The sequence below is a fragment of the Pogona vitticeps genome, chromosome 1, assembly GCF_051106095.1.
Source record: "Pogona vitticeps strain Pit_001003342236 chromosome 1, PviZW2.1, whole genome shotgun sequence".
In the NCBI taxonomy this organism is placed as follows: Eukaryota; Metazoa; Chordata; class Lepidosauria; order Squamata; family Agamidae; genus Pogona; species Pogona vitticeps.
This window is the reverse complement of record NC_135783.1, coordinates 211,177,233-211,202,436: the sequence shown is the minus strand read 5'-3', so window position 1 is coordinate 211,202,436 and position 25,204 is coordinate 211,177,233. Positions and strand designations below refer to the sequence as shown.

The 25,204-nt window shown below is 41.8% G+C and overlaps 1 protein-coding gene across 7 annotated transcripts in view; it reads left to right on the top strand.

Moving 5' to 3' along the window:
* The first annotated feature begins 8,731 nt into the window (after positions 1–8,731).
* TANC1 (tetratricopeptide repeat, ankyrin repeat and coiled-coil containing 1) overlaps positions 8,732–25,204 on the top strand; it is a 183,717-nt gene continuing 167,244 nt past the window's right edge. For 2 of the 7 annotated variants that reach the window (XM_072982655.2, XM_072982627.2), the window contains exon 1: positions 8,732–8,824. In XM_072982655.2, the coding sequence (XP_072838756.2) occupies positions 8,805–8,824 (20 nt within the window). In that variant the 5' untranslated portion in view covers positions 8,732–8,804. Of the gene's footprint in view, positions 8,825–9,363; positions 9,721–9,894; positions 10,028–25,204 lie in introns of those variants that run through there. The other 5 variants (XM_072982661.2, XM_072982634.2, XM_072982650.2 and 2 more) reach the window with 5 other exon arrangements.

Here is a 25,204-nt window from a genome sequence, read left to right as displayed (position 1 = left end):
GTGACTGGGAGAGGCAAAGTTCAAGGAGAAAACATTATACTTTTGTGTCTTGCAAAAGAATGGCAAAGAAGAAGGAAGGGAGGGAGCTGAGGCAACATTAGTGGAAGTCCTCCAAGAGAGGGGGAGCAATGCTACCTGAGGTGGCTGTCTCACTGTGTCTAAGGAATGGCCCACTCTACTCTCAGTCGTCCAGATGTTAATGACTTGTTTATCATACGCCACCACTCCAGTTCAACCATATCTGGAGGGCCACAGGTGCCTCAGCCACATGTTTTAAGGAGTGTGCCCTAGAAGGGCTGACAGCCAGCCAGATGTCTTGGGGCAACACGGAGGAAGGAAGGGAAGAGTGCAAAGTATGATTATTCAAGACTGTCTTCTAACAAGCTAGATTACAGATAAAGGGTGTGAATCTTTCTCTAGGACAGGTCTTAGACAGTCTCATTCCAGACATTCTCCAGAGGCAGCCTGTAAGGCAGAGGAGTGAGATCACAAGGCCACTAAGGAAAAAAAGTGCAATGCTCTGTTTCCCAAATATGTACTTCTCTCCCTCCCACCCCCACCCCCGCCTCTGGGGCTACTGGTTCCCACTTTTCCAGTTGTATACTAAGAAAGTAAACCAAAGAGCGTGGGAAGCTTCTGTGCAAACATGCCCCAAGAAGCAGCTGTATCTAATGAAAGCACCATTGTTCTTATCTAAACTATATACTTAGCCCTCCATGTGTACCCTAAAAAAATGTAGGGGCAGCTGCTTACGCTAGACCAAAAATGGTAAGCATGTGCCATAAATTGCAATTGCTTAAGGCAATCACGGAGTTGTATTCTGGACAAAATGTGTTTCTGGCATTTGGAGTAGTTCAAGAAATGGAGTACATTTGAATGGCCAGTTTCTAATTGAAACTGTCTCAGCAAAAGCAAGCGACTAAAAGAGCAGCTACATTTTGTAACCAGAAACCATAGTAGAAACCAGTGAAAATAAATGGCCAGGAACAAAGATGTTGTGTGCGGGGGCGGTGGGGAGGGGTGTAAATTCCCCAAGCTGGGAGCTAGCTGCCTTTTGCTGCTGTCATTCCTAGCTCAGGCTGGAACTGTTGATAACTTCAGCAGATCCCTCCAAACTTTCAATCTTTGCAAGGGAAATCTGAGAATTTGAAAGCAGACATAACTCCCATTAAAGAAAGCCCAGAAAGCCATTTGGCTCAGACAAATTATCTGAATAAATCAATCTAAGAGGCAGAGGAAAGGAAAACCCGAAGCGAAAGAACAGCTGTGGATTTGGCTCTTCCCCGGATGAAGCTACTGAAGACAGCAAAAGATGTTGGGCTTTTGTCCTTCATTCCATCAAAAGTATGACGGCACTGTCGAAATAGGCAGAACACTTAAAAATAATTATAGCTAAAAATATCCAGGTTCTAAGCTTTCCTGTGGATTGAAATCAATTTAAATCTTGATGGGTTGTGGGTTTTTTGGGTTTTTTTTTTGAAAGTAACACATTTGAGAACACTTATGACCTTGATCAGGGGACCTCCCACAAATTTCTTACATTTTAGTTGAGCTACCCTCCCCGTCTGGTCAATGAGCCCCTCCTGACACATCTCACTTACTTAGACACCAGAAAAGATAACTTAATTGCTAAGAGATAGCTATAGGTTTTTTTTTTTTTTTTAAATCAGTCTGCTGGATTTGAAATAGTTTTGTTAATAAATGTCAGGGGTGTCAAAGGCAGAGATAACATAGTAAAAATTAAGAAAATTTAGGTACTGTGGCACTTAGAAAAAGGAGGAATGAAGTATTGTGTTAAGAAAGGGTGCTTTAGATATAGTTTGAACTCCACTTGAACACATACATTAAAGAACTTGCTATCTCAGGGTTACACTGAGATAACCAATCCCTGATTAAGTGAACAAAAATTTCCAAAGTATTTCAGCCACACACTCTTAGATCCTCACAGGTCTACCGACATTAAACTCTCTGGACAGGAGATAGCAGCTCTTCTTTTGTTTACATGTTCCTATCAACACAGGATGAAAAGGAGATGAGTCAGGAGTCTCTAATCTTTCCTTTTTCTTCTCCTGCGTAACCCTTGTAAAATGTACGCAAATTAGTAGGTAGAATTGTTTTCCAAGGTGAGTGGTCTTGTAAACCAGGAGTGGGAAACATTTTCTAGGGAAAGGCCATGGATTTCTGGAGAAAAGCCAGTTGAGAAATTCTGATTGTGTATAGAAGCAGAGTTCATGCTAAATGAAGTTTTCAGCACAGCAAGACTGGAAGCTCTTTTTCCGTGTGTCCCACGCCATTCCTTCTGTCTCTGTCTCCGTCCAGAGGGAAAACAGATGCTGTGGTTGTTATCACACTGCTTCTTGCTGCATCCTAGTTTCTTTCCTTGGTGGTTCCTGCCATACGCTAGATGGATAGCTCAGTGGTTTAGGTATCTAGCTGCAGACCCAGAAGTTGGGAGTTCAAATCCCCACTGTGCCTCCTCTGAGTAGAGCTAGCCTGTGTGGCCTTGGGCAGGTTGCACAGTCCCAAGGCGCCCCTAAAAGTCGGGAATGGTAAACCACTTCTGTGTATTCATTACTTGGAAAACCCTGAAAAGGGTGGCCATAAGTCAGAATTGACTTGATGGCACATGATTCTTATTCCTGCCACAATGTATTGCATGCCCCTTTCGCAGTAGTCTTGCTGTTCCCTGCCCATTTTTGGTCTTATGGTTTCCTAACTGCTGTTGCAATGTTTGCCACTCCCATGTGGAGGTTTCCTATGTGTAGGTGTGAAGCCAGTCCCACAGCCACCAACGCCTCCTCAGGCCTGTGTCTGTCGCCTACTCTATCACACACTCACTTTGTTTAGGCCAACTCTGGCTGAGGGTTGTGTGTGGGAAGGCTGTGGTGGTGTGTGATAATGCCACAATCCTTCTCAGGTTATCATGTCATCATAGTATTAGGGAAAGCACACAGCATGTTAAGCACAGAATGACACAGGAAGATGGCACCGGCGTCTTGAGACCTGTGCCCAGGATTAAGAACAGTTTTCACATCATTTTACCAGCATGTTAAGAAAGCAGTGCCATCAATGCCAAGGAGGGACAATCTGCTGGAGGTGTAGAAATGTTTAAGCAAGAAATAGGAAGACTAACTGTGGTGCAATGCAGGCAGGACTCTGGTGGGCAGACTGAGGGGAACAGTTGAACAGACTGGAAGTATGAATAAAGACCTGTTCGGGAAAAGGGTGTACTGTTGCACAGATGGTAGACATGTGAAGTACATCATGACATCTGAAAACAGAACACACCCACCAGAATACGGAGACAGAACCCTACAACACACCAAAGTTGTTCATCACCCTGCTTCTTGTCAGTTAAAAAGCAGGATAAAGATATGTCAGTGGGAAGCAGTACACTGCAAAACACGGGTGTATGTTGTGTATTTTTCAAAAAAAAAAAAAAAACCAGACACATACCCCAAAACTATAGCATAATAGCTCCTGGTCTACTTTCTGCTCACCTCTGTCTTCCACACAAATGCATTCACATCCGAAGAGGAAGTTATTTACAGAGAGCAAGACTAGGACCTGACCAAGCAGCTTTCGAAGGAACAGGTAACGCTGAGGTCCCCTCCACCAAGGGCCACAGCTGTAAACTAACACTATATTCAAAAATTTTGACAGCGCTTACTCCTAGGCTACTTCTAGTAGTAGTCCCCTGATTTGCAGCAGACACTCAAACAGACACCGCAGTCCTGAGCATACAGCAACATTTGATTTGTATGCTCATATTCCCTATAGAACAACCTACTGTATTAATGTCCAGATAGCTGTGCTGGAATGGCCACAGCACAGTAGCAGAGCCACTGCTTTACATGCCAATGACCCCGCATTAAATTCCTTACCTATCTAAGTAGGTCCAAGAAAAGATCCATGTCAGAAAACTAGGGGATCAGTGTGAGGCAACGGTGGTGATGCCAAATTAAATTAAACTAAGGATGGTTCATGATCGGAGTGGCGTCCTGAAATGGTGGGGTGAGCCCTATCCCAATCCTGGTCGATGGGTTGCCCCTGGATTAGACCATTGGTTTGACTTGGTACAGTATTGTCAGACTTGTATCATCTAGCTTTTAAAAGACGTTACTAATCAATAATACTAGAGAAAAGATGAAGGCAGCTGTAAAAAGAAAGACCTAACTTTAAATCAGTCTTTCCCAACCTCGGGGTCATGACCCCCAAGGGGGTCGCAAAGTGTTTTGGGGGGGAGTTGTGGGTTGCCTTATATGTGTTGCAGCCCTTGTTAAATAATTTCTTCCTTGACCATTTAGAGTTGGATATTGAAGTTAGAATGTATGTGTATTCACGGGAAACAGGCCCTTTGCAAAAGAAAGAAGCCTCCACTTTCTGAGAAAGGATGACTTTCCCTCATTAATAATGCATTTTTATTCAAATGTGGGGTTTGTGCCACAGGTTACTTGGCCATTATAAAAGGGGATCATGAGTCAAAAAAGATTGGGTTGACTTTATAAAGGAAGCCATGGAATAGTTTGTAAGAGCTGTCCTGCTAAGCAAGGCTATGAAAGATAGGACCGTTTTGGAAGTCATCAATTCGTAGAATTGCAGTAAATTGGAAATAACTTATGACACATAAAAACAACAAAAATACAGTAGGTTGCATTTTAAAAAATGGTTTTTAATTATCCCTTAAGTGTTTCCTAAAATCAAGGTATGCTGGATTGCCTATATCCCAAATTTAATCATTTTCTGATGGGGAAATTGCCTTAACAATTTTGACAATTGTTTGTCAGTGAATGACAGTCAACCATCTTCGTTTTCATAGATGTTAGATTAGTCCAGTGAGGTATTTACCTAGTGCTTCTGTCCCCCCCCCCCACTCTTTACCTATACAGGATTGGATTCAGGTTAGGATGGTTTACCCTAGTTTCTACACTGAAATCAGTGTTAAGACTAACTTGTCTAATTGATCTCAATGAAACCTGAAATCGGATAATGTACAATGCAAACCTACACATGTCTGCACAGAAGTAAATCCTCTTACATGAAACAGAATTTCAGTACACAATGCTGGACTTTCCCTGGCAGAACTGTGGTGGCGAGACAAGCCCCTTCCCCGCTGCAGCCTCCGGTATGCCTCTAGCACTAGCTGAGGAGGACTGAAAATCCCTCTGGAACTGATTTTGGGGCATCGCAGAGCTGTGGGGGAGAGGGATGAGGAAGGGGAAGGAAACGATGCGACACTTACGTTGCAGTGCTACAGGGATGCTGGATTCAGGACTTAGTTGGGATGATTCGTTCCCCCTCCCCATGATGCAACAGTGAATGTTGGCCTTTAATTTTGTAGGAGTAACAGGGGACGTGGTGGCGCTGTGGGCTAAACCGCAGAAGCCTGTGCTGCAGGGTCAGAAGACCAGCAGTTGTAAGTTCGAATCCACGTGACGGAATGAGCACCCGTCGCCTGTCCCAGCTCCCGCCAACCTAGCGGTTCGAAAGCATGCAAATGCGAGTAGATAAATAGGTACCATCTCGGTGGGAAGGTAAACAGCGTTCTGTGTCTAAATCACACTGGCCATGTGACCACTGAAAGATTGTCTTCGGACAAACGCTGGCTCTATGGCTTGAAGAGCGGGATGAGCGCCGCCCCCTAGAGTCGGACACGACTGGACAAAAATTGTCAAGGGGAACCTTTACCTTTACCTAACAGCAAAAGACGATAGCTCTCACAGCAACATCGCAGGATTATTTTGCCACCAAAACTTAGCTAAACTCAAACTTAGCATACTGTCTTAAATTTATAATGAAGTTAATTATTATCACTGTGTTAAAACTGTGCAAACTTTTAAATTACATTATTTTCAATACAATTAATTCTTACCTGGTAGTAGCAGCGTCTTCAAATATTAAGACATTGTAAGCTTGACAACTGTGCAAGAAAACACTGGGTCTCCTAATATCTCAAGTATGGATAGCAAAGTTAAAACAGAGAGAAAACTATGGTACCTGTATAGATTACTAACATAACCAGATATTATAGTATCCCTAGTCACTAAAATATTTTAAAGAGAAATTCTCACTGTTCGTTCATTCTTACAGATAAAATCCTAGGTTCATTCAAGATAATGCATGCTTCTTAGCTAACTTCACCAATTGCAGTCAGAAGCACAGCCAGCGGAACTGCGCTGACTGGATTTATACTGATAGTAACTTTGCATGTCCCACTTCCAACAGTTTCACATAGGATGGCACACCAAGACTCTCAATTTGATCGTATCTAAAGTGGGGCACCTCCAGCAAGACTGACCTGTACCATCAGTGCAAGCGGGACTAAGGAATGCTTGGTATTAATGCTAGGCGACCTGTAACAAGGAGACAAAATGCACAACCTTGCTTTAATATTTTTGAATACTTTTGGAAAACATTAGATTTGTGACGTTCATCGCCAGAGAGTTAGCCTCTCAATTTATAGTCTTAAATATTGAATCCTAAGGATTCACTATGGTTTCATTGCCTTGGCCACTCCTCTCACAGTTCTTTTGTATCAAGGTCTCCCCAAAAGGCATTATCCCCATAGCTAGCCAAGCAGATGCATTATGAAAGTGAGCAGGGGACAAATCAAGGTGGAAGGTTGATGCTGCCCTCCTAGAGTTATTCTACGCAGCTGAAATGGAGCAGGCTGGAATAGATGGAATAGAGTCACTAAAGGTCTGGTAAGCCATTTGATCTGATCCTTGCATCCAAATAGCATATGTACTCTACCTCAAGCCATTATTTTTGGCCCACCTCCCTTAAGAAAACTGAAAAACCAAAACAAAGCCCCCCTCTTTGGCATCCTTCTCTCTTCTAGGCAGAAGCTTTCAATTATTTTTTTCCTAAGTGGCATAGCACATCGGCACAGTTTTAACAGATTTTTAAAAAGAGATTTTGCTTTCTTCCTCTGCCCTTTCATGGAGCAGCAGCAGAAATTTTTTATGTCACAATATCTCGAAATGGCTAGGCTGTCTTCTTATGCCGCTTAAAGATATTGAGAAACTGAAAGTGGAAGGGAAATATAAAACTCCAAGTTCCACTTTGGTTAGATCCCAGTTATTGCATGTATGGAACGAACCAAAACAGCACCTATTTTAATAAAAAAAGCAATCAATCAATCAATCAAACAAAAATTAGTAGTCCCTGAAAAGGTCCAGGTGGGAATGCTCTGGAAACAGGTTGGTTCGCTCCAACAAAAAACAGCCTGATGGCTGCCAAAAGGAGGGAACCAACCTGTCCCCCAAGAACACAAGTGCCCATCTGGGGTGGGGTTGGGGGGTAAGAGTTCCTTGCCCATACTGTACTTTAGAGGTTCAGAAGGCTGTGTTTAGAAATATTTCATCAATATCTGCTACCTTCGGCTTCCCCCACATCCTAGATTTATTATTTTAATCTATTTTGGTGGCTACCTGCAAGGTCTGTGATTTATGCTAAGATATCACAATACAAAACTCAGCAGTGGCCAGAGGGCTGGAAAAAATCAGTCTACATCCCAATCCCAAAGAAGGGACGTACTTCTGCTTCATTGACTACGCAAAAGCCTTTGACTGTGGGGACCACAGCAAACTATGGCAAGTTTGTAAAGAAATGGGAGTGCCTGATCACCTTATCTATCTCCTGAGAAATCTGTATGTGGGACAGAAAGCAACAGTTAGAACTGGATATGGAACAACTGATTGGTTCAAAATTGGGAAAGGAATATGACAAGGCTGTATATTTTCCCCCTGCTTATTTAATTTATATGCAGAATACATCACACGAAAGCCTGGATTGGAGGAATCTCAAGCCAGAGTTAAGATTGCTGGAAGAAATATCAACAACCTCCGATACGCAGATGATGCCACTCTGATGGCAGAAAGTGAGGAGGAATTAAAGAACCTCTTAATGAGGGTGAAAGAGGAGAGTGCAAAAAAGGGTCTGAAGCTCAACAACAACAACAAAAAACTAAGATCATGGCCACTGGTCCCACCACCTCCTGGCAAATAGAAGGGGAAGATATGGAGGCAGTGACAGATTTTACTTTCTTGGGCTCCATGATCACTGCAGATGGGGACAGCAGCCACGAAATTAAAAGATGCCTGCGTTTTGGGAGGAAAGCGATGACAGAAGACCAGTAGTCGTAAGATCGAATCCACGGGAGGGAGTGAGGTCCTGTTGCTTGTCTCCGCTCCTGCGAACCTAGCAGTTCGAAAGCATGTAAAAGAGAGTAGACAAATAGGTACCACCACAGTGGGAAGGTCATGTCGTTCTGTGTCTAGTCATGCTGGCCACGTGACCATAGAAGCTGTCTATGGATAAATGCCGGCTCTATGGCTTGGAGACGGGGATGAGCACCGCTCCTTAGAGTCAGATAGGACTGGACTAAATGTCAAGAGGGGCCTTTACCTTATAAATAAGTTACACAGTAGGTTTGCTTAGAGTGATGCCTGACTAAGTCCAATGGGACGCTTTCCAAAGTAAGCATGCATGGGACTGCAGTCTTAAAAGGTGCTACATGGAGTTCAAGGCGCACAACAATAATCAATCACCCGAAGAACCACAACAACGTATTTATAAAAAAACCCTACTTTTACCAGAGTTTGAAGTTTCCCATTTCCTCAAAGACGGATTTTATTTTCACATTATATATCAACAAAAGCTCTTCCATCTCCTTTGCCTTTAAACCCCCCCATTACACAACCCTGTGATATTCGAAACCCCTCAGGTACACGCGCGACGCGAAGCTGTGAAACGTCGAAAACAGACAGTAACAGCACGCAAGCCTCAAAACCGGTTGCAACATGCAGCACACGCCACGCAGGTAGGTGTGTATTTATTGCACGGATACAAGAGACAGCGCCGTTGCAACCAGCCTCATATGGGCATTTTTTTTTTTGCATGGGAAGCTGAAGGAAAAGAATAAAAGCAAAGCAACTTGAATTAATTATGTACTAGCAGGAGACGCATGTCAGGAAGGCATATTTCCCCCTCCCCTTCTGCCCACTGACTCCGGGCAGTTCCCTTTTTTTTTCCATTTTGAACGTGGCTGGTGTGACTCCGAGTTTGCATTGTTGGTCGTGGAAATGGGAGGAGGGAAAGCCAAAGGCCGGCGCTCTCAGCCTGGCTTGCCCTGCAGTCCTGCTGAGCCCTTTGCCGCTAATTGGTCCCAGATGGTTTTGCTTCTCCCCAAGCAACAGGAGCTTTGACCACTCTGTGGGGAGGGGGGGAGGGAGAGAGACCCAGTGTGTGCTTGTGTGTGTGTCAGTGTGTGTGTGTAAAACTATGGGTAGGAACCGAGAAACGGGGTTGCCACGGTGAGTTGGCCGCGCCCAGAGAGGCTTGGTCTTTGCCGCTTACGAGACTGATAAGCCCGGCCCAGGCGTCGAGAGCGGCCCGGGTGGAGAGTGGGGAAAGTGTGTGTGTGTGTGTGTGTTCGGGGAAGGGGGAGAAGCAACGAGACATCAAATGTAGCGCAACCTGGGAGCTCCCTCCCCTCCCCCAGGACAAGCCGGGTAGTTCAGGGGAAGGCGGCCTGAGGGAGAAATGCGGAAGGCGGGGACTGTGGCCGCCTGCTTCCAATGAGCTCATCCTGGTTGCCTTTGCCTGGCTGGCGCTGCTGGAAGAGTCCCGCTCGGGATACACACACGCACACACAAACACACACACACCCCGAGAGATCCTGAAGCGCCTCTGAGGCGCTGGACTCCCAGCGAGGCGGTAAGTGCCCCTGGTCGACTGCGCTCCCTCTCCCCGCCCTGCACACCTGGCTTGCCTCCCCCTTGGCCACCCGCCTTGTGCCTTGCCGGCTCGACCTTGGCAAGGGTTCTTAAAAGAAGGGAAGGAGGAAATGTTCTTCCTTCCTTCTTTCCTTTCTTTTTTTTTTTAAAGCAAGCTGGTAAGAAACAAAAGTGCGAGCTGAAGTTTCTGCCTCGGGAATATGCACGGGCATGTCTGAGGAGGCACCTTGCTGCGGTTGCTCGTCAGCCGTGCGCCCTTAGGGGCGCAGGAAGGGGGACTGACCCAGGTGGGGCCCCGGTGCGGTGCGCCCTGTGGTTGTGGCGGGAATGGGCGAAGCGTAGCGCGACGAAGGCAGTTGTGTGTGTGTGGGGGGGGGGGACGGGACACAGGCAGCGGCTGTGGGCGAGTGCCTTCCAAAGGCCTAGGGGAGGCGTGGACTGGGCGAGGGGCGGCGGGCACTGGGTCTGCCGTCCCCTTGGGAGCAACGGGGAGTCTGAATGCCGAAGCGCAGGTCGCAGCCGCTGGGTTTATGCCACATCCAGAAGTCTGAGGCAAAAGTGGGGGTGGGTGGGTGGGCGGACAGGAGGAGGCCTGTTCTCAGGGTAAAGGGTAGAAACCGAGGGTTGGGATGGGTAACCAGAGCCCTACAGTATGCTGCCAAATCGGGTGAACTGTGTGCTATTTCTTCAAGAAAAGGAAGGTGTGAAACAAGAATTCGTATGGCTTGCAGGGATGGACCTCCTAGGATAACTGTATAACCGGTGAACTCAATAGGTTAAAAATTAGCGTCTAGAACTGTAGATACACTTGATTGTGACAGATGTACTCCTGTTCTTTTGCTGTATCTGCATGTGGAAGAATAGATTTGTGATAACTGTATGTGAAGATGTGGTTGTTGGTCTTCCTCCTGTGTACAAGTGATACAGTTATGTGTTAGAAACCCATGTTAGGTGGAGCAGCCACGAGGGAAGTTGATAGCACAACTTTATTATAGCAAGGATACAAGTGGGAAAAATTAATCATAAGGGACTCTGACAATGTGCAGAGTTGAGATTAAATAGCAAGGTTTTAATTTTGGAAAGTGAAGCATCAGATATTGCTAGTGGAAGTCTGGAGATAGGTATGGAGCAGAAATGGAGATAGTATATAAATTGAATGTCTTCTGGAAAAACAGACATTTGTCGGACTCCACGCTGTCTGGCATTCAGGAGATTATACTTCCATGTCCAAAGAAAGGAAGTGTTAAGTGCAGTTCTGTTTTGAAATGGGAACATTCCAGACTTTTTTTATGAGAAGATGAAAGAATTATTTTCGCACATGGGAGATAAGCACATTTAAAATATCTTTTCCTAGATAAGCTCAAGTTATTTTGGCATTAAAGGAATCTCATGATGACGGTTCTGAATATATGTTTGTGTGTGTTTATCGAAATACAAGAGATGGAAACTTTATCATGGTTTTTATTCAAGTGTGTGTTAAGTTTAAGTAAAGGGAGTTAAAAACAGAGTACTTTACGGAGTCAGATGGCATGTTGCTGCTTTAGTCAGTTTGTGTGTTAACAATGTTTAAAAAGTTGGGTGTGTCAGAACTCCCCAGAAAAGGGTGCGGGAACCCTTTGAAATACTGGGAAAAAGGGAGGGATATCTAAATTAGTCATTTTCTCAGACTGTGAACTAGATCATGCTTCAGTTCAGGTCTGATCTAGATAGTAATTAAGTCTTTGTTCGCCTCTGCCAACTTTTGAGTTTGTAGAACAACCTATTTGACCAATTTGAGTATGCTTTAAGTCTAGTTCTTATTCAGTGTAGACCATATATTGAATAACAATATCCATGTTATTCAGGCTTTAGATGTGCAGTGGTTTGGTCTCATCCAACCCCGGTGATTCTTATATGTCTAGTGTTTCACCGTGTACATTGGTAAGAAGGCAACAAGAAAAGTAACACAACATTATTTTATATGCTGTTTCAATTTACAGGATTTGGGTTTTTTGTAAATCATTCTGACATACTTTTAAATGATGCATTGTATCTCGCTGTGGAAAAGGTAGAGTTGGCCATACCTGTGCAGAGAAAAGTTTATATCTTATTGTTTCCACCCAGAGACATAACAGTGGTGTTAGTAAATTCTGTTGTGAATGTAGCACCAGATTCAGACACGATTGTGCATCTTAGTAGTTCAGTATTCATGCTAACCATTTGATATGCACATGAAAGTTTTTCATAGCCAAAGAAAAGGTTAATAAATGAATGAAATAAATAAATAATAATTCTTTGCATTTATGTTTGTATATATTGGTATTCTAAATAGATCACATATAGTATTTCAGATACATCTCCAACAGCCCTGGAAAAGCAAATTGTTCACATTATCTCCAAATTACAGTGGAAGAGGAAGAGCTGAGCTGAAAGAAAATTGTTTGTCTGAGCCTTGTACTCTAAGGACACCTAATGAGTTCATTAGTGAGAGTTGAAGTGAGGACTTCTCAGCTGTCAAGTCTTAGGCTAGCTCTCAGGATTCAAACAGTTGTCAGAAATGCTATAGTTATTAATACATGTAATGGAATGTTTCCCCAGATAGTACTGAAATAATGCCAGGAGTACTGCACTATAGATGCTTTTTTAATATTTTTGTGTCAGAGTAATTATGGATTCCTGCACTTACTTTTATTGTGTATGCATGAATAATAAATAGGCAGTCGTAGCTAGAAATGTTCATTCATATGAAATGATCTAATGTAAGTTTATCCAAATTGTGAAGTTAGCAGAGATGGGGTAATGGGAACTCAGTATCGGAATTTCTGAAGTTTCGAGGCTCTTTTGACTTAGTGTTTTTCACTTAAGTGTTCTTGGGAGGAATCCAGATCTTTCTGTACATAAACAGTTAGCACAAATGGGTCCAAAATTCAGCAAACTTACCAACATTCACAAAATTAGAATGGGGGAGATAGCAGATCTGCCCATCTCCAACCAGTATTGTTAAGTTTGGCCCTAATAATAAAATCTCTACCATTATAAACATGCTCTTGCAACCATACTTTTTAAACAGTTTGAAAAAAAAACTTTTGAAGGCAAAATAAAATTAGCCTTAGCATTTATCCAAGGCTTTTGAAGAAGCTCAAGTTGAAAAGTTGCAAAACTAGGGTAGTAGAAATTTATTCTGAGCCTCTGTACAATACTGTGCACAATGTTACAGAATTTTATAGAGAATTACACAAAACCAGCCTTTAGTGATGCTGAGAAGATAGAAATTGGAATATTGATATGTTTATTTAAAATATTTTTATCCTGCTTTTCTCCAATAAAAAGTACCCAAGGCTGCTTGCATCATTAAAAGACAATTTTTAAAAACTAAAAACAGTAAATATAAAGAAATATTATATTAAAATGGTAAATAAAACCAGTACTATAAACACATTTAGAAGCAACAAGGCACAACAATCCATTTAAAAATCTCTCTCAGATAGGCAGTCACTAAAGGAAAACTTATCTGAAGAGAAAGGTCTTTGCCTGTTTGTGGAAAGATAGCAAAGATGGGGCCAGTCTGGCCTCCTGTGGGAGAGAGTTCCAGAGTTTGGGAGCAGCCATAGAGAAGGCCCTCTCCCATGTTCCCATCAAAAACACCTGATGATCTTAACACCCAGACAGGCTCATAAAGGGAGGCAGTTTTCAAGCTAGCTTGGACCCAAGCCATTTACAGGTTAAAAACTACACTTTGGATAATATCGAGAAACAGATCAGCAGCCATTGGAGCTCCTGTAATGGGGTGCCGGTGGTAGTGATGTGATCATTGTAACTAGCCCCAGTTAACAATCTGTCTGAGTGTTTTGGACCCAAGTATTTCTGAACACTTTCAAAAGCAGCTCAATGTACAACACATTATAGTAACCCAGCCAGGATGTGATTGGCAAAATCATTACTTATCAATTAAAACTGAAATATCCCTAGTTAAGTCTGCAGCCTTATCCATGAGAATAAATGCTCCTATGCAGGGTTTCATTGTACTGTAATTGTGTTATCAAGGCTGTTGTTTTCTCTATTTTCTTCCATGTGGCATCATCCAGAATGTTGCTTCAATAATCAACATTAGGGAGAGGATTTATATGGCATGCCATATTTTTTCCTGCAACCTACATTTCAATTTATAAATGGGTTTGGACATGTTTATGAATTATCTGGTGAGAACGGTCAGATTACTCATAAATGTGTTTAAACTTGCTTCTGGGTTTAAGTCTAGGCTGCAGAGAAAGTGTGACATGTCATAGAAATCCTCCCCCTAACCATCATCATTGTCATCATCCATTGTCTTAGAACTGCAGAGCTGGAAGGGATGTGGATCATCCAATCCGGCCTCTGTCAAGGAGGCACAGTGGGGAGTTTGAACTCCCAGACTCTGCAGCTAGCCAGATGCCCAGTAGTTCCAGCTTGGCAAAAGATTTACTCTTTTATTAATAAAGAAGTTGACATTTCTTTCTAAAATCAGGATTCTTTTTGATTGCTAGCAACAGCAGAATTTGAAGTTGCTATGAATATAGTCTTTGTATGTTTATAAAGATGCTTTAACACAGTTACTTCGTTTAAAAAAAAAATCTTAGAAGCAGATTGGTCAGTGGATGCAAATTATTTGGAAGGGTCATTTGTCAGACAAAACATTCTGTTTGTGTCCTTTAAAATAAAACCTTAGCATTATATCCATCTTGTAGTAGTAAAGGAAATAAATACGATATCTTACATCCTTCAGAGTTTCCTCTGGGTTGATTGTGATTTTAAAAAATATTTTTGTTGCCAAATACAAAGCTATTCTGAGACTTCCTTATTTGTGTGATCAATTATTAATAGTGGGGAGCTGTGTGTTGCATTTAGTTTAGCTTTCTTTTATTATTGTTGAGCAAATGGCTAAATGTGAAAATTGTTGTCAGTATGTAGAGCAACCCTATAACTTTGGCACTGAGTATGGAACTTTACTTTGCTTGATGTTATAAAGTGCCAGTTGTTCTGCTTTCTTCGCTAACCACCGGAATGTCCAAATGATGATAAATTAGGTCCACTGCAGAGCCAAAGCATACTTGGTTGTTTTCCAAACTTGCTAACTTCCCATAACTGCCTGTAGGAAAGAGACATTTTGTGTCTTTAAGTGGAGTTTGGTATAGTTGATGCCATGGCAATTCTGAATTGGAGGGCATTGCTTTAAAGTCTGCTCAGGAATCTATCCTGAACTGTATATTTTTAAGATGGAATTTCTTGTGGTACATTGGTGCCTCAACTTAACGAATGTCCTGACTTAGGACCATTTTGAGTTACGACCAGCTCCGGCCACAAAATTTTGCTTTGACTTGTTGCTGGAGCTTCCAGTTACCAACACGAAAAGGCAGGGAAAAAAGATACTGCTGACTGTTATACCCACCTCCCGAGGAGAGTCCTCACTCCACCATCCCATGCTCTCAGCCTAGAAGTTCAATCCCTTCTCTCAAAAGATGTCATTTCAACCATCACCTCACCAGACAACAACCTCGGGTTTTTCTCCAGATATAGTGGTGCCTCGCTTAACGAGCGCTTCGGTTAACGAGGAATCCGCATAGTGATGATTTTTTTGCGATCGTTTTTTGCGATTGCATTGCAATGTTTTAAATGGTAAAATATCGCTTTGCGATGAGCTGTTTCGCTTACCGATTTTCGCATAGCGATGTTTTTAGAACAGCTGATCAGCGGTTCCAAAATGGCCGCCGGGTAAATAAAATGGCCTCCTGCTGTGTTTTTGCCCGGATTCCTCGCTTACCGGGCAGTGAAAATGGCGGCTGTATGGAGGATTTTTGCATTAAGGTGAGTTTTTTGCCCATAGGAACGCATTAAACGGGTTTTAATGCATTCCTATGGGCTTTTTATTTCCGCATAGCGACAAATCCGTATAGCGACGATTTTTGCTGCACGGATTATCGTTGTTATGCGGGGCACCACTGTACTTCACAGTACCCAATAGAGATGGCAGTCTCCGCCCTATCCTTGACCTACGGGACCTGAATTATTACATCTTTCAGCAACACTTCTGCATGTTTACTCTAGAACTCATTTTACCTCTTCTCCAGGGCGATGTTTGGTTCGCTGTCACTGACCTAACTGATGCCTATTTTCACATCAATATATGCCACAATCACAGAAGGTTTATCAGATTCTCTCTCCAAAATACTGTCTACAAATTCAAGGCCCTTCCTTTCGGCCTTTCTACTGCTCCCCGCGTCTTCACAAAGTGCATGGCCCCAGTAGCAGCCTGTCTCCGCACTCAGGGAATTTCCATCTTCCCATACATCGATGACTGGCTACTAGTGGCCCTCTCCCATAGTCAAGCACTACGCGATGTGAATTTCACCCTTTCCCTCCTTGACAACAGGGACTACAGGTCAACATGGTCAAATCTACTCTCGCATCTTCACAGCGGGTGAACTATATAAGCAAAGTTCAAGATTCCTGCAAGGCAAGAGCCTATCTTCCCCAAGAGTGTGCTGCCAAGATCCATCCTGCCCTTCAGTACTTCAAGCCACAGGCCTTAGTCATTGTGCTTCAGACCCAGCGCCTCCTCAGGCTCATAGCATCCACAATGTCAGTCATCCAACACGTCTGCCTGAAAATGTGCTCCCTTCAGGCTTGGTACTTGTCCCTCTTCGATCCCATGTCAGACCCACCCTCCATGTTATTGACGGTTACCCCAGAACTTGCAGCACAGCTCCAATGGTGGAACACGCCAGCCAATCTTTTCATCAGCAGACCCTTTGCACCTCTCCAACTTACCATACAGATAACAACTGACGCAAGCCCGACCAGATGGGATGCTCACTGCAAGGGACTACACTTTCACGCTCTATGGTCTCCCTCTGAGAAACTGCTTCACATAAACAACTTAGATCTTCTGGCCATATTCAAGGCTCTCCGCGCATTCAAACTGTTCGTCACTGGCACCACTGTTCAGATTATCACAAACAACACCACAGCCTTCTTTTATCTCAACAAACAGGGTGGGACACACTCCCTTCCCTTGCTTTACCTTACCATCCAGCTCTGGGAGTGGTGTCTAGAGCGCCACATATTCCCAATACAGTTCATATCTCCACTCGACGACTCCATCTTTCATCATCTAACCACTCTGGGGACAACCACACATGGACATTTTCACATCAACAGAAAACACAAAATGTCCCCTCTATTGCTCCAGAGCAGGGATAGGCCCTGGCTTCATCGGAGACGGCCGTCAGGTCTAGTTTACCTCTTCCCTCTGATCCCTCTACTCCTAAGGACTATCGTAAAGCTGTCCTTACTCACCTCTTCAGCAAGCATTTGTCCTTGTCTACTATCAAGGTCTATCTCTCCGCTATAGTAGCTCATCAGCTGCCTGATTCAGAAGCCTCTTCACTCTTTCATCACCCTATGATAAACAGTTTCTTAAGGGGGTCTCCAATCTATGACCCACCAGACCACATCTCCCTCTGCAGTGGTTACCACATACTGTTCTACGGAGCCTAATGACACCGCTTTTTGAACCTCTCACCACAACATCCGATTACCTTCTTGCCTACAAGAAATGTGCATTCACGGAGACCATGAAAAAGAAAGAAAGGTTACTGTTACTTACCTGTAACTCAGGTTCTTCGAGTGGTCATCTGTGAATCCACACTTCCTGCCCGTTTTCCCCTCTGTCCATCATGTCTGTTTCATTTTATTCAGTGGTGGGCAGTTTGGGAACTGAGGCACTAGCTAGGATGGGCAGACCACGTGTACTAGGGGGGCGGTCCTAGTGAACGAGTGTTAAGCTCTAGAAGATTCTGGAAACTTCTGTGCAGGCGCAGATCAACCCATTACTGTGAATTCACAGATGACCACTCGAAAAACCAGAGTTACAGGTAAGTAACCTCTCTTTCTTGAAAGGACATTGTCAGTGATATAACTGCCTTAGTGTGTGGTGTTGCATCACAGGGAAGGTTAGTGACTCTACAGTGGAACATTTTGTAGCAATGTTTGATATGAGTTTCTCGTTTTTGTTGTTATAGTTACACACTCCTTCCTTTTTTCTGTGCCATAACTGGGGTCCTAAAATGAGTTAAGGGAGTTCACAGAAGGTGTATTTTTCACCATCGTTTTCTCTCTATAGTGCAATTATGTGGGTGTTTTCTTGAAAGTCCTACAAGAGAGGTTTTCCTCCTCTTAAGTGTGCTTATTGCCATAGATTAGGTTGTTATCCTGACATGTTTCCTTGGAGATACTTGGAGTAAATTTAATACGATTGATTAAATTGTGAGTGTTTTTAAACATGGCTAAACTATCTCAGAACAGCACATATATGAATGTTGTGACTTTTATTGACAAATAAATGGTATTCACTTTTATACAATTTATTTCATCAGATATGTGAAGTGTTATCATAAATTTCAGACAAGGTTGTCAAGAGAATTTATAGTTCATAAGTCTGAATAAACTGCAGAAAAAAGTAATGGCAGTGGGATTGTTTACAAAGAGTCTTAATGATTATGCAGATATTTTGCTGTTGATAAGCGAACTAACATAGCTACTGGGATTCAAACACTTGCTATTTTGATTCAACCTAAAAATGTTAGTATTTCCAGTGTGATGTAGTAGACAGAGTGATGGACCAGGACTCTGGAGATCAGGGTTTGAACCACCACTTGGCAATGGAATCTCACTGGGGGAGGAGAACTGGTAAAACCATTCTCACTTACCTTGAAAGCCCTATTAAGGTCGCTGTAAGTCAGTTCCAACTTGATGGCACAGAACGTACACAAAAAATGTACAAATAAACATACTTGTATGGAATTCCATAAATTGGAATTTAGTGCTTTCATGCTTTCCTTTGATATAACTTAACTTGAAAATGTTTACTGCAAGATTTTTATCCTTTGAGTCTGAAATGACAGAGCCTGCCAATTTGTCAATTAGCTTTTTGTCCTGTAACTTCCAGAATCTTCTAGCCTGAATATCGGAATGCTGTCTGGGAGGTTCTGGGCTCCATAGCCTAAAAAAGTGACTTCCTCAAGCTGTGGGTTTTGGTAATAGCAAGTCTGAAGAATTGATTACAGAATGGTGATTTAGTTGGTTGAAGCTGGCTAACTGTTTGCCTGTCACACTAGTTTCAGATTCAGCATACACTTCCAGTTATTTCACATTTATAATACAATTATGGTACTTTGCACCAAATGTCAAGTAGTACATGGGTGGCACTACATTTATGTTTTTTCTCTACTTGCAGATATGTGAGAGATGACCTTAAATAATTTTCCACTGAAATCAAGTAGTTATATGTGATTTATTCTGTTGAATTTTAAATCATTATGCTATTTCTTAAAAGATACAACAATGCATTCCTATGTACCCTGTTAAATAGGAGTAACCCCATTATATGCAATGAGAGTTCCTTCTGAGTAATTGTATAAAGCAGTGGTCCCCACCCTTGGGCCTTCAGATGTTCTTAGACTTCAACTCCCAGAAATCCTGGCCAGCAGAGGTGCTGGTGAAGGCTTCTGGGAGTTGTAGTACAAGAACATCTGGAGGCCCAAGGTTGGAAACCACTGGTATAAAGCACTGGAAGGGAACCTCCAGCCTTGGGTTTGCATTTTGCTGCTGGGTTTCCTTGTCTCACCTGTAAGCATCTTCTGTTGTCTTGGATCAGCCAGGGTGGAGTAGTGGATAGAATGATGGATTAGGACACCTTGGTTTAGATCCCTACTTGGCCATGGAAATTCACAATAGGATGGTGATAATGATAAAACCACCTCCTGTCCCCAGTATATTTCACATAACTTGAAAACTATTCTAGGGTCACCATGGGTCAGAAGCAACTTGATAGCACATAATAACAATATAATAGACTTGCATCCAAATGACCTTTGCTTTGCATGTCGGAAAGCTGTTACAGTGGAGCTCTCTCTGGAGTGGAGATGCATAGATTTGGGATGTGTTTTGCATGCTTGGTGGGAAAACAGCCAGATCAAGAAATATACCAGGCCCTACCCACTGTACAGTACTTTTTATTTGGCCCCACTCTGTGCTCTACCCACTGATGGAATGTGGATCTTCTCCAGCACACTTCCTAAATACTCTTCATCAAAAGAAGTTTACTCACTCCTGATATATGGTACTGCACTGTAAATATGCCAGTAAAATGAAGGATTTTCAGACAGGAAACTCAAGTGATTGATAATGAACAATATTTGTAACAAGGAATCAGATCTGTGCTGTTTTTACAAAAATTAGCAGGAAATCATTCCCCTTTTAATCTCTTTATCTTAGAAATTATTGTTACATCGTGCTTTACCTTTTTTTCTTTTGCTAATGATTTAGTTATTTGTGGCTTTTTAAAGGCGGATTCTTGAATTTTTGCTTTGTAATTTTAGATCTCTGAAATGAAAAATAAATAAGTAACTGAAGTTAATTCTTTAAAAACTGAATACTCTGTTGGTTTGTTCGTGTCTAAACATAATTCTTGAGGGCTGCACGTATTATGTGCCACCAAGTTGGAACTAACTTATAGCGATCCTAATAGGGTTTTCAGAGTAATTGTATAATTAAATATTTAAGGAGTAAATGTTTAAAGAGTGACCTACCACTTTCAGCCCCCACCTTCAGTGAATTTCCATGGCCAAGTAGAGATTCAAACCCAAACCTTCTAAGCCCTAGTCCATCCTTCTGACCATTACTTCACACTGGGAATCACTTGAGGACTGCATGATACAAAATGCATAAAAGGCAGTGAGTAATTTGATGCTCCTTTGATGGTGCAGCTTTTTGTGTAGTTTACAAGTGCTTAATTCTAATTGAGTTGTCTTCTCTGTGTGCAGTGCATCAATTACTTAATTCTGAGCCTCTCTGAAATAAATGATAGTTAAATGAGAGCAGTGGGTCCTGGTGATACCCCAAAATACCTTCTTTCGCATAGCATTCTTGGAGAAGTGAATTCCAGTAAAGTCAAGTTTAATTTGATTTTGCATTAGTGAAAACAAATAACATGCAGCAAAAAAGATTATGGGAGGAAAAGTGCATATACTGTAAACATGGTGGAAGTCGTGTGCCAAACATGCTTTTATCAGTGAACTGAATTTTAGAAAGTAAGCATTACTGATGCAGATGTGCTTTCATAAAGACAGCCATCTGAACAGCTCTTAAATCTATAATTAATGTAAATAAATACATGTTTGATAATTCTTTGCTCTTTTCAGTTTTAGCGTTGCATGAAATAGCATCTTGTAAAAAGGCATTGTTAAAATGCCCTCTGGTGTAATTGTCCCCAAAAATTCAGTTTTCACTGTCTATGAAGACGTACATCTGTGTGCACATAAACATATACACCATAAACATTAATAAACTCCACCTGTTGTATTGGTGAGTAAGGGGGAGGTGTATTCTGAATCATGTAGTTGATGAAGATTTTTGACTACTATGGGCTGTATTGATTTTGCCAATCATTTTAGAAACGTTACCGTGTTTCCCCGAAAATAAGACAGGGTCTTATATTAATTTTTGCTTCAAATAATGCATTAGGACTTATTTTCAGGGGATGTTTTATTTTTTCATGTACAACAATCTACAGTTATTCAAATAAAGTCATGCCATCTGGTTGCTGCACAATGGTGGAGGGTGGGGTTTCACTTTACTGGGGCTTATTTTTGGGGGTAGGGCTTATATTACGAGCATCCTGAAAAATCATATTAGGGCTTATTTTCAGATTAGGTCTTATTTTTGGGGAAACAGGGTAGTAGCCTGTCTCAGCAGTTTTGCTGAGTGAGATCAAGGTTAGTCGATTCCAGTATTCTGCTAATTTTATAAGAGATTTATACCAAATCTTTCCACAGAGGGCTTTAGGAAGAATGAAAATATTAATAATCTATATTTAAATAAAACAGAAAACGGCAATATAGTTTTAAAGAGCAGTAAATTCAAACAGCTAAGATAATTTTTAAAAGCATTTTTAATGGTGGTTGTAAAATAATTTATATGTTTAACTGTTTTTAAATGTTATGTTTTAGGACGTTTTTAATTATGATTATTGTACTTCTTAACTACCGTATTTTTCGCTCCATAAGACGCACCTTTCCATAAGACGCACCAATTTTTTAGGAGAAGAAAACAGGAAAATATAATCTGTTTCCTTCGCTCCATAAGACACACAGACTTTCCACCTCCCTGTTTTGTGGGGAAAAAATGTGTCTTATGGTGCGAAAAATACGGTAATTATGAGCTGCCTTGAATCTCCTAAGTGGGAGGGGGGGAATGTACAGACAAACAAACAGGTAGGGAAAACCTGGAAAACCCAGGTCTTTCCCTGACACCCAAATAACATCAAAGAGGGTACTAGATGAGCCCTTTTTCTAAACACCTTTTCGATGGTGTGGAAATGCATATGAAGATGGGTCTGTGTTCTGTTGAAGTTCTTGGTTTTGTGACAGTAGGCAGCCACATGCATTTGGGAAACTCGTATGCAAGAGTATTGATGCTAGTTATTTTTCATGTTAGAATAAACTGATTTTAAATCAAATTGATGGTTTCAGTATTCAAAATATGCACAGCAGGAAAAATTAATCTGTCATATCCCATACAATTGGATTCAAGGCGTTGTCTTTCATTTGTATTTCATAGGATAGTGGTTTTTAATTTCATTGCATGTAGTCCCTTGTGCCATGTTGTGAAGGAAAAATAAATGTTTGTTTGGATCTATACATTCATGTGATGAATGAAGTGCATTGAGAGTTGTGGTGTAAATATTGCAAGTCATTGTGTATGCTAGATAGAATATTGAGCTAGGACTCATAAGACCTTGGTTCAGATTGCTGCTTGGCCATGAAAGCTTATTGAACATCTTTTGTAGCTCAAATCCTATTGGGGTCACCAGAAGCTGGAAGTGACTTGATGGCTCATAACAGCAACAACAGCAACAAACCACTAACTGAAATACTGTATTGCACTGGGTTTGACATTCATATATGCATCTGAATGCATAAATTGGTTGGGTGTTCAGGTTTACATCAGAATCCAGATGTGTTACTTTTAAGTTGGGTTGATTTCAAAAGAGCTATCAATGTTAGTCTATTTTAGCATGTTTCAAATTGGATCTGCATTTGTATGTATATCAGTATTCTATCAGTATTCTAGAACAAGCACTCATGTATCATAGAAATTGGTTTGGGGCAAATTTTTTGATTGTGTATGCTTCTATCTGTTTCAAATAATGTAAGCTGTTTTAAGTTAGTTTGTTTTTAATGGGAGCTTAATATACTAAAAATTAATAACTCATTTTTTAAGATGTAAGATAAAAATCTCCTGATTGCTTGGCTGCACATGATCCTTAGTCACTTTTCGGGCTTTTGTTAGCAAGTATTTACAAGTCTGGTTGAACTGGTTAGGAACTCATGTTTGTGAAGGATGAGGCTTATAAGTCGCTGTCTTTTTGGAAACAGTAAGAATTACACTGAGTACAGTACTTAAAGTACCTCTGCACTTCACTTATATTTAAAAACTGGAATATGTGTGCCCACCATGCTTCCAGTCTCTCAGTTCATATGCTCAGCGTGTTCACCTCTTGCTGCTGTTTCTTGCCTGCAAAGGAAGTTCATAGAGACTTCTTGTTCTTAACATAAATTTGCAACATAAATGTAGATGAAATTTGTTTTATGTTGCCAAACCGGGAGCACTGACAGCAGTCAACCTGTAGCCTTAAAATATATCTGCAAAATATTCTCCACTGCTGTATTTGGCTCCAGTTCATATGCAGTTTTATTTTATTTTGGGTTCCAGTGAAGTTGTGTTTGTTTTTCTTTGATAAAAAAGCTCAACAATGCTACATTTCTAGGGTTGCTCAATTCTGTTTTTTTTCTTCCCTGTGCCTCTGTTACAAGGCTGTCCTTAAGGTAACTGTCTTTGGCTGCATATAAAATAGTGCTTGTTCTTTAAATAGTTTTTGAATTCCTGATAGGTGAGTGGTAGGTTTACTCCTTCCTTCTGCTGTATGAGTCTTTCTTCTTGTGTGAAAATCTCTATACTAGCTCCTGGAAGGCACAGATATAGGAAAAAAAGACATGGGGCCTCGTATTTTCTTTCGGCCATGATTATTACGTTTGCTTCTTTTGGATTTTTTGGAAGGTAACTGTCCTTATTGTACTGCCCACCCATACTTAAGAACGCTGGGCACCATTAAGCAAGCTACAAAATCAGTGCTTTGCTAGAAGCCACAAGTAAGCATAATGTTTGCAAGTTTGGGACAGTTGTATTAGTTTCATGTTTTAAGTAACTTAGCAAGGGCATGGTAAAACTGCAGTGAGAAGAGATGGGGGTATTCGTATACAAATATGAATGTCTCTACAGAGCTGGACTTAACGAGGGGCTGGCCCCTGCGTCTGACCCGTCCACTCACGCATCCAGGGGTGGTGGCAGCCTCCCTTATCCTTCCAGTTGCTCCCAGAACTCTGCTCTCTTCCCGCTCGGCTAGTGACTCAGCAGCCATGCAGGGAGACTTGTCCTCCCTCCCACTGCCTGGCCAGCCCCTCGTTAAGTCTGGCTGCGCAAATACCCCCATCTCTAGTCCCAGTGATTTATTTCTGTCCACCAAGACTAAGCATCAGCATGCTGTCAGGGAAATTATTTCTATATCTTTCAGTCAAGTAGGTTTGCATGTGTGTGGGGTCCTGCTACCTTTGTATGCAATGTTGAGGAGGGACTTGGAAATTCCAAACATGTCCAGACTGAGAGTAAGCTGAAGAATATACTGCAAGTGAGTTATGGTGATTCAGGATGCTGCTTTTTTTTTCTCTGCATTGGGCTTGGTAACTGGTCTCTCCTGAATTGTAATTTCTGGTGAGAAGTGGTAGATTCTCCTTGAATCTCTTTTTCTTAACCCCGTGGATGTTGCATGTGCCTTTGAGCTCTGAGCAACTAGTAGGAAACCAGGAAGCTAGCTGTAAAGGAGGGCTTGGCAATGAACCTCCAGATGTTTTGACTTCACCTCTCAGATGACCTAGCCAGCATATCATAGAATAATGAAGTTGGAAGGGACCTATGACGTCATTGAGTCCAACCCTGTGCTCCATGCAGGAATACAAATAGTGGGGTATTGTGGGAGTTGAATTACAAAACATTTGGAAAGCCAAATTTTTCCCATCCCTGTTGTAAAGTTTGGGATGGCAAAAATATGCTTTTTCTTTAAAGGGAAGTTGTCTGGGTTCATTTCAGAGAAAGAACAGGCAGCCTGAATCATCATGTGATTGACTTTGCATGACCTCTTCCACTCCTAGTTTGCAGATTGATTTTGAAGATCTTAAACAAATAAGCTGGTAGAATTTAAATGAATCTCTCCTCTCTTCCCACTTTCCTTTATTGCTTAGGTTCTGTGGAAGTGATTATAATCTAGTCATTATGGGAAAGGTCGTTGTGAAATGCTTTAGAATGGTACAGTACTTCATGCCAGAGGGCTAAAC